Here is a 10,356-nt window from a genome sequence, read left to right as displayed (position 1 = left end):
CTCTTAACTAAGACGTTCAAATTATTTTTACACGTGACGGAGCGAGAATTTTGGGGATATTATGAATCGGAGAATTATGAATTGGGGCCAAAAGTTGGTATGACTTCAGTGGGGTATGCCTTGATACAAGTTAGATGTTCTCGGGATCAGTGAGTGTCGACTCACTGGCATTGGCGAGAAGTTTATTCGTGGGTTTCGTCTACTGTACTCCGGACACGCCACATTGCGACGTAGTGGAGTCGGATTGCTGATGTCCAAGGAAGCTTGCAAGTGCCTCACCAGCTGGGAACCTATCTCCGAACGTCTACTCCGTGCTACTTTCAAGACCAAGTCGGGCTCCATCACTTTTCTGCAGTGCTATGCTCCCACAGAGGCTGCTAGCGATGCAGATAAGGATACATTCTACGAAAGTTTGGCGGAAGCCGCTGGAAATATCCCCAGCTGTGATCATGCAGTTATCCTTGGTGATCTAAATGCCAATGTAGGATCTGACCCCTCGCGTGGACCCTTTGTGCTGGGAAAACATGGCCTTGGCCAAATGAATGATAATGGTTCCCGTCTGGTAGATTTTGCCTCAATGAATGGTCTTGTGATTGGTGGTAGTCTTTTCCCACATAAGACCATCCACAAATATACATGGACATCGCCAGACGGTAATACAAGAAACCAGATCGACCACATTTTGGTCAAAGCGAGATACCGGCATGAACTGCTAGACGTGCGGACATATAGAGGTGCAGACATCCACAGTGACCACGAACTCTTGGTCGGGAAATCCCGTATAGACCTCAAACGAGTCCCAAAACCCGCACAGGCCGGACTGGATGTCACCTCATACATGGGAGATGATTGAGAAGAGGAAGCTCCTGAGAGAATTGCAAGACAATGGTACATACGACCTACAGCGCAGCGCGGAATACCAGACAATGGACCGCGTGGTAAAGCGTTCTGCCCGCTGCGATAAGCGCCGACGCCTGGATGACCTCATTCGAGATGCGGAATCTGCTGCCTGCAAGAATAATCCAAGTGCTCTCTTCCGCATCACCAGAGCAATTTGCGGTAGGAAACGTCCAGTGGTCACTGCATTACGCAACTCAGACGGAGTGACAGTCACTGAACCTGCAAAGGTCCAGGAGCTATGGCGCCAACATTTCAGTGATGTCCTGAATCGCCCACCTCCATTGCATCCCTTCGATATTCCGTCGGAGATCACCGCCCTCGGAATCACTACTGCATCGGGATTCTGCGAAGATCCTCCAACAACTGCTGAAGTTAAAGAGGCTGTCAAAAGACTGAAGCGCAGGAAAGCTCCTGGAGATGATGGCATCCATGCAGAATTTCTGCTCTGCGGACTGAGCGCTGTATTGCCGTCCTTGTGTGACCTTCTGCACGAGGTGTGGGAAAGGGAGCAGTGCCCCAAAGCCTGGAGGGATGGTACCGTTGTTACTCTGCACAAAAAGGGTAACCCACAAGATTGTAATAATTACAGAGGAATCACTCTCCTCAGCGTTCCTGGGAAGGTGTTGGCACAGATTCTCCTGTACAGGATTAGAAGTCCCATGCTGGACGTTTTGCGTGCGCAGCAGAGTGGATTTGTCCCGGGGAAGTCCTGCTCAGAGCATATTTCAACTCTCCGATGCCTCCTGCAACAGTACCAAGAGATGAATATACCTGTCGCCTGCTGCTTCGTGGACTATGAAAAGGCATTTGACAGTCCTCATCGTGAATCTATGTGGCAAATTCTGCTAGGCTATGGTGTCCCACGGAAACTGGTCGCCGTGATAAGTGCTCTCTACACCAATACAGAGTGTCGCGTGAGAGCAGCCGGAACATCCTCTGACCTTTTTGAAATCACGTCAGGAGTCAAGCAAGGGTGTGTACTTGCGCCCTTTCTTTTTATCATCATGATGGATTTCATAATGCGTAAGACGGTTTGCCCCGACAGTGGGATACGCCTACATCATGATGACACAAGCGATCTATGCGAAGAAAGACTGTGCGACTTGGAGTATGCAGACGACGCAGTCGTGTTTGACTCGACGATCGAAAGGTTGGAGGTGACCGTGAACAGGCTAGCCGCGAACCCGATGCGTGTGGGTCTTCATCTGAAGGCCGCTAAGACCAAATCCATGTGCAGTGCTGCTTGCATCGACGCTGACACTCCTCTGCGGGTTTCTGGTCTGCCCGTCGAGCTGGTGTCCAGATTCAAATACTTGGGTGCCACGGTTGCCGATGATGGTGGTATTTCTAGTGAGCTTGGAATCCGCATGGGTGTGGCGGGCTCTGCGTTCAACCAACTTGGAGTCGCATGGAGGTCAAGGCTGTATTCTGTGAGGACCAAATGTCGTTTGTTTAACGCGTGCGTGCTACCTGTGCTCCTGTATGGCTGTGAGACATGGCATCTTACTAAGCTTCAAGAGTCTCGGCTTTTGAGCTTTGAGAATCGATGTCTTCGCAGAATCTTAGGGGTACATTGGTACGACCGCGTTACAAACACCCGAGTTCGTGAGCAGACACAACAGCCTTCGGTGATTGAAGTTATCACGAAGAGACGATTCACGTGGCTGGGACATGTATTCCGGATGCCGCCAAAGAGTGCGGCACTTCGTACCCTTGTGGCACAGCCTCAAGGGTTCCGTCGCCGTGGCCGGCCCTCCCTCACCCTGCAGCGATGCTACAAAAGCGACCTACGTGCTGCAGGTCTGACATGGCGGGAGGCACAGGAGTTGGCGATGGACCGAGGGAAGTGGCGCCAACTTGTGTTTGCCCTATGCCCCAATGTTGGGACGTGACAGGGTGAAAGAAGAAAAAAAAGAAGATGAATCGGAACGACTCTCCGGTGCGTTCCGGTCCATTTAGAGCCCTGTAGTATAAAGTTAAATAGCAAATTATAATATAAATGTAGTCGACTTATAGCCTTTTGGCCATCTGTGTATAGATTACTTACCCACTAACGTTGAATTGATGGTAGGTACGTCTTCGATCCAGGAAACGCTTTCATTTGAGTATCTCATTTCATTTACTTTCGTGTAAAGTTGAATCATTTATTCATTTATTGCATTCTTTGAGCGGATGCTGCTAGATAAATGCCAAGAAATAGATTTAATTATACAATAGGTTCGTAAAATTATTGCGAAACATTTTATTCGCTTCTCATGTTCTTCGCTTTTATTTTTTCGCAACGTCTCCATCTGTATAAACTTTAAATGTGTATTTATTTCAATACGTATAATCAAATTTTAATCTGCATTACGCGTCTTCATTAATTTTCAATAACTTATTGGTAATCCACACCGCCACTTAACTTAATGGCAGTGATGCACGTTTAATTCGTCGATAATAACATATTTGTATCAGAATATTCAAGGTGACCACAATATTTCATAAAAATCATGTTCACATAATAAATGAACTGTTGGGATAAGCAAAATATTACTATAAACACTAAAAAGCCGAACAAAATACCTGCCAATATAATCAAAAACCAGGCTGTAAACTCGAATAGGTATTTTAAATCTCTAACGAAGAAACTAGTATCGTAGTATTGCTGCCAAAAGTTTGTAAGTCGATAAATTATGTGTCTATATATGCTACAGAAAAAAATATCAAGGTCATTCGATATGTAGAACATGCACATATAGCACCAAAAAATTTGCCAGGAAAGACAGAATTAATGGGAACTGAAATACCTAACGGGTGTGGAGTAACAGGCAACCGTTATCTAGTGTGGAAGAATATGGGATAAACTTAAACACGTGTGAAGAATACGTTTGTTCTTTGTTCTGACAATTGCTCTCGGTGTATGCGCTGACGCTCATTCAATATTGTTTTATTCGAATGTTCAAATTCATTTTTTACATAATTAAGGTGTACATTACATTGGATTACATTTAAAAACAAAGAAATAGTATTAAAACAGTGTAAGGAAGAAATAAATATGCAATATTGCAAAAAATAATATGAAAAGTAAAGGAAAAGGTACAAAAATTATAAAAATTATAAAACATGGCACACCTTAAATGATCCAAGTGGACCCTATTTAAGGAATTTATAAAACAACGCCCACCTATATACTCATCTCACGTAGGTGGAATATATCAACATCCGAAGCGATTTGATTGATCAGAGTGATTGCCCTCCCAATTTGCATCACCCAGGGGCGACTCTACCTTATGGGTTCATAGGGACTATCCCCACATCGTTATCATGTCGAAAATTCATAAAAAACGTCCGATATTTTTATCATTGTCATAATATACCTACTTAATTAAATGATTAAATGAATTATTCAATTTATTTCATCTATCTAAACCCGTCGCAATTTTAGAGAGATATTTATTATTATTATACAAATAAATATAGCAATAATTGTAAATTATGTGATAACATAATGATGATTACGCGGTATTCAAATAACTTATTAAATTAAATACGGCTTATTTCACGGTGACACCTATGTACAAATTAAGAAAGCTATGGCGTCTATTGTTCGCTGATCGGGGTCACTCAGTCCCATCCCGTCACTACGGTACAAATCTTTTTCTACAAAGTATGTGAATGCATTTGCGTTACTATACGCATACTAGGGACCGAATCAAATGACCCCACGCTCGTTGTATGTTGTTGTTCAAGACTGATAATAGTAAATCTATAATAATTATTATTATTAATTAAGTTAATATTTTTAAGCACGATTTTAGATGTGATTAAGTAACGACTCAGATAATCATATTATTTATTCTAAAAAAATACTCATTTCCTTATTAATAAAATCATATCATTACAAGTTAATGTATAATAACGTTGTTTCCACTGCAAAATTACCTAACTGACAATTTTCACTATTTGGACTAATGATACAATATTGTATGCAATAATAACCCCTATGTCCGTGCAAAATTATACAACAAACAAAAATATGGTTTCTCTAAATAAATTCAAATACAAAATTACCTAACTGAACGCTCCCTTTTTGTGACTGCAAAATTATCTATCTGCAATTTTGTCTTGTGAATGTCGACGTATTGTGTTGGTGCCGTATTCAAACTCCGAAATTATCATTATAAATACAATTTACAATTAAAAGTGAACTGTCACAGAGATTTACAGTATTTATAAAACTAATTTACACACAAAATACACTTAGAACTAGTCAGTTATGTTTAAATATAACAATTTCTTGGACTTTCTTAAAATACTTGAACGTCTCATTATTCATATTATTGCAAGGGGTGCTCTACTAAACTCTATGTAGAGCCGATATTTGAATCTGAATTGTCGCTTTATAGAGTTTATAATGAAAGAAGCATAGAATTGGGTGCATATCTGATGAAAAAATCATTCTTTTTCGGTGAAATAGATAAGCAAAACCAAAGAAGGAACAGTGCGATTTATGTTTTGCTTTTAAACAGTCAAACCTCTCCAATGAACTATACGCAGAACACATAAAAGTGAAAGAAGAAGCGAGACAATCAAAGGCTGCAGATTAAAAAGAAGCAATGGAATTAATTACCTGCAGAGATAGCCATGTTCACTATCAATATGCAAGCTGTAAAACTGGCCCCTTTTTTGAAATCGAGTGCACTTTATTATAAAACAAAACTTTGTGCACACAATTATATTATTGATAACACGGTAACAAAGGATTGATTTTGCTACCTATGGGATGAGTGCGAAGGGAGTTTGACTGCCAATATATTTTCTTTAATACTAATATCATACATAGCAGCAAACATCCAAACCAAAAAAATAGTTTTGTACACAGATGGTTGTGGTTACCAAAACAAAAACTCAATTCTTTCAAACGCGTTCCTAAGATTAACTTTATCCCATATAAATTTAGAAATAGTCCATAACTATTTAGAAAAGGGTCATACCCAAATGGAAGTAAATAGCTGTGATAGCCTAATTGAACGAAAACTTAAAAATAACGAAATCTACTTACCAACTGAATATGTGTACGTGTGCAGAGAAGCTATAAATTCTCAACCCTTTATAGTTCAGTATTTAAGTTGACTATTTTTTTTTTAATTATGATGATATTAATGTCTTCAGTTCAATTCGTCCAAGTTTCAGAAGAGGTGACCCAACAGTAGCAGATTTACGATGCTTACAATATTCAGGTGGTAGTCTTAACTTTAAACTTAATTATTATAGTGATTCATAGAAGCTATTGGTAAAGCCAATTGCAACCTTAAATGAAGACGCAACCAGCCCAGCTGTACAAGAGAAAGCTAAAAATGAAACCAGAAAAATTCAAACACCTTCAAGATTTGAAAAATGTTCTTCCGAAATTCAGCTGGGAGTTATATGATAAACTTAACTTTTCCATTAATTATTATTTTAAGTGTCAAAGAACATTGTTATTTTTATACTATTATTTGATCATTGATATTTGATGGACATCTAAAGTTGTGTTTAAGAATATTTTTTTTGTTCAATTATGGTTTATTTAGTTTATTTTATTTTCATCAAGTATTAGCAAATGGTTATTAACTATTCCGTAAATCATAATTAATAATTACTAGGTAATAACTTTCATGTGCAAAATTCCATAAGTGACAATTGTTTTCAAAGCAAAAATTCATAACTCACACTGCCACTATACTGTTAAAAATTTTGAAGATTTAAAAAATTAAATGATTGTTAAAAAAATATTCATGATTTACGTGTTTTATTAAAATTAAAAAAATTAAGTTGTTTTAAAATGGGAAGGTTTTTTCACTTTCCTGCAAAAGTACATTTTTGCAGTTAGGTAATTTTGCGGTGGAAACAACGATAATCCTATATTTGATAATAATTAATGGCTAAACCCCACCACCTAGAAGGTCGTCGAGCCGCCACTGGCATCACCAATGGTAAGTTAGTTCTACACCTTGGGAGAACAAACAACTGATGCTCCCGATTTCTAAGATAGTTATCAGGGACACCCGTCAATACGATTAAGAACGACAGAGTTCTCATTTACCTACACCACAAAAATATACGTGGCCAAATAAAGGTTGCAACACACACTATTGCATATCTATAATGTGTGGTTAATTTTCGTAGGACACTCCTAACCTTTCGGCTGCCGGTTGCCTTCTAATATATGACAAAATGCTATGAGCTATGATTTTATTGTGGGTTGGAGTGGTAAATAATAACGAATTATTATTAATATGTCGAAAGTTTAAGATCAAAATTAAATTATAAGTACTTAATTAAATTAAGTGTGTTGACATTTTCGATCCTAAAAGAAGCTGTATATTTTTTATGAGAAATAGTCGTTAGCCATTCGCCCAACCCAATGTGTCCTCGCACTGGATCAAATACACTTTGAAAAAACAAAATGTATTTGTTTTAACTAATGGCGACTTTATTTATTATATCATTTATTATTTATCTAAAAATGACCGCTCTATGCGCTATACTGCTAGACTAGACCAGCGTGGATGCGATTTCCTTACAAAATGTCAAAAACTATGTAGGAATGCGTAAAGCCTATATAATTTATCTAAAAGCCTATTGTATGTGGTAAATCAATGACGAAAGGTCAGCGAAGGCGAACCTTTTTAAGCGTACGTGCCCAACATCGAATAAAATATAGGTACGTAAAGTTAGATGGCGTGCCAACGTCTATTTATGGGGTAAAATAATAAATCTTGAACAGCATTTAATTTTTGTTTGTATTATTGATTGATTATTGTGAATTTACATAAATATATAATAATATGTACTTCATCAGTCTTCATAGAGTTAGTCCAATGATATGCTTACTAAAATTAAATATATATGGCCACCAATATTATTGTACATACCTTCTAATTCTAGATCAATCAAGAGGGTTGGCATCCGCTACTCGATCCGTTTTTTTTTTACTGAAAAATAAAATTTTCTTGAGATACCGTAGTTTTTTTTTTAATTCCGGCCGCGGTTGTCAACTTTGCCTATTGACAATATCACCATTTCTCGAGATTCTCATTGAAAATTGTCAAAATGCTCGAAAATTTATTTCTCGAGATTCTAAATATTGGCCTTATCTTTTTATTTCTCGAGAATTCTCGAGTTGACATTTTTCAACCACAACTTCTGCTGGCAATAAAGGTCTTTACTATAGATCTATTCATGTCTTCACAGCAGTATTATATATTACAAACGCAGGTGTATTGCACTCTTATAAGAGAGTCCGGGATTGATCTCTGGTGAGGTTATATTAAAATAATACCTCTATTTTTTAAAACTGGAAGTTTTTGTGGTGTGTTTTACTACTGTTATTTAGTGTCATGGCGTCGGCGTGTTATGTAAAAAAAAAACAACCTAGTCTAATAGATATTTCAGTATGTCAGAATTTTGATCAGTAACGAACTTCTTAATAACAATCTTCTTTGCAAGTAAATCTATACCATATAACATGTATGATATTAATTGCCTGTCTATTAAACCATTTGACAAATTATTTCGGCACCTAACAAAGTAATAGTCTTAAAATGTCAACGTTTATTTTTCTTAATATATGATAGATTTAATTGTATAACAAAAAAAACTATAAATAATATCACTGTCAATATTAATGTACTGAAACGGCATTTAAATTCATTCAATAACTCCACGAATATCTATACCTACTATTAATAATAAAATGAAATAGATTTTTGATTACAAATTAATCTCATTTATTTAATGACTGCAGCATTTGATCGGACTGTATTTTGTAGCGTTTTTATAAGCAAAAAAGATAGTATCAGTAATTCAAATAAATTATTATTATTTACTATTTAAAATTTTTCAATACAATGTTTATCGTTAATTTTAATATTGATAAATATCTGTATTGATGATAAACCTTCGAATAATATACCGTAATTGTAATACAGGAAATAATATGCATAAGAACTCTTTCCAGTTACCTTCAAGTAATGTAGTCAGGCACGTACCTACAAAAAATGCATTGAATTTTTATTCTGTCTCATTTTCTTCATCGTTGAGGATCTCTTTTTAAAAAGATTTTTGCGTAGCATATCTCCAACAACTTCTTCATTCCGCCATACTTGTGACTCAATTCTTCATTTGACTGTCGATTATTTCAAATCAATCGAAAACAGACAGACTTTCTTACCCTTATAATATTGTGACAGCCAAATGTTCAATAAGAAAAAATCGCATGAATCATATACGTTCGAAAGTTTAGAAATGCTAAAGCACTCACACGGAAAATGAAAGACGTGAGCTAGAATCCCACTCAGTCCAACTTTTTTTCTAGGTGTAGATATTACATAGCAAATTAACACGTTATAACTGCCAAAAACGTTACTCTCCGTCCTCAAAGGGGGCTCAGAAGGCTGGTCCGGCTGTAGGAAAACAGTAAAGTAGACAAAGGTTTAAATTGAATCGTAGAGCATTCGATGAAGATGGTAGATACAAGGATACAAAATGCAAACTCCTCAATTTCAGCTCATTAGTGTTAAATGCCTGTTTAAGTATCTACCTATGAATCCCGGGATTTGTAAACATAATCCTGAAACCATCGGGATTGATTTTTTTATCAATAACAATCAATTAATATGTGTACCAAATTATGTTAGTGAAGTGTATGTACCTGCACATGTCACAGGGGGAATCGCCAGATGCTCACGGATAATATTTTTTGTTGTAATACGCAATCGTAAGAACATCAGAAAAATAATAATAAATTCGTTAATTTAAACTTCCAGCTAGACGCCACTGACGTTCTGGCACGTTAACGGCGTCTAACAGCCAGTGCCACGGACGTGTAGGCAGGCACTTGTTTCTGAGCCGAATTTTATGAATGTTATCTTTTGTTAAATAAATTTAAAATAACTGTTTTACTTTCACATTATTATCTATATTACAATATTATTTTTTCCATTAAACCCATGTATTTCCAAGATTGAACTTACCTACACAATATTAACATTAAATGTCATAAATAGAAGATATAAATTATAGTAGACATTTTTGACCGATTTATCAATACTATTTGTATAAAAAAAATATTAAGTATCGAAGAAAACGCCAATCCCGAGACCAGTCCCAGGATGCCGGAATTGTCAAATTGTAAGTCCGAAATACCGGGATCAAAATTTTGGCTCGGGATTGATTACCTAATATACAGTGGATTACATGCAAATACGTCATTGCTATACACGTTACCTAGTTGATTTATTGACCCTTCTTATATACCTACCTAATCAAGATGATCTAAATAAAACGATAAATTTATATTACGATATTATTCAATTTCAAAAATTAATTGTTATTTTTAAGATTTACTGTTACTTTTCAAAATATAATGAATATAGAAGAAAGCATTACGAACATACAAGAAGGTCGATGGAGTATTTTCGAATATATTTT

General features: G+C 36.7%; 2 protein-coding genes across 2 annotated transcripts; both read left to right on the top strand.

The window, feature by feature from the left end:
* The first annotated feature begins 250 nt into the window (after positions 1-250).
* Positions 251-853, top strand: LOC147079546 (protein CFDP2-like). Its single transcript, XM_085960886.1, has one exon. It carries the CDS (start codon positions 251-253, stop codon positions 851-853), a length of 603 nt encoding a protein of 200 aa, XP_085817012.1.
* A 73-nt stretch (positions 854-926) lies between these two features.
* On the top strand, positions 927-6,095 carry LOC147079545 (uncharacterized). Its single transcript, XM_085960875.1, has 2 exons — positions 927-1,434; positions 6,055-6,095. The coding sequence occupies exons 1-2, from the start codon at positions 927-929 to the stop codon at positions 6,093-6,095; spliced, it is 549 nt and encodes a 182-aa protein (XP_085817001.1).
* Positions 6,096-10,356: the final 4,261 nt, after the last annotated feature.

The sequence above is a fragment of the Rhyacophila brunnea genome, unplaced genomic scaffold, assembly GCF_057557595.1.
Source record: "Rhyacophila brunnea isolate RB1 unplaced genomic scaffold, BYU_Rbru_1.0 scaffold_1, whole genome shotgun sequence".
NCBI lineage: Eukaryota > Metazoa > Arthropoda > Insecta > Trichoptera > Rhyacophilidae > Rhyacophila > Rhyacophila brunnea.
This window is presented reverse-complemented; position numbering and strand designations above follow the sequence as displayed.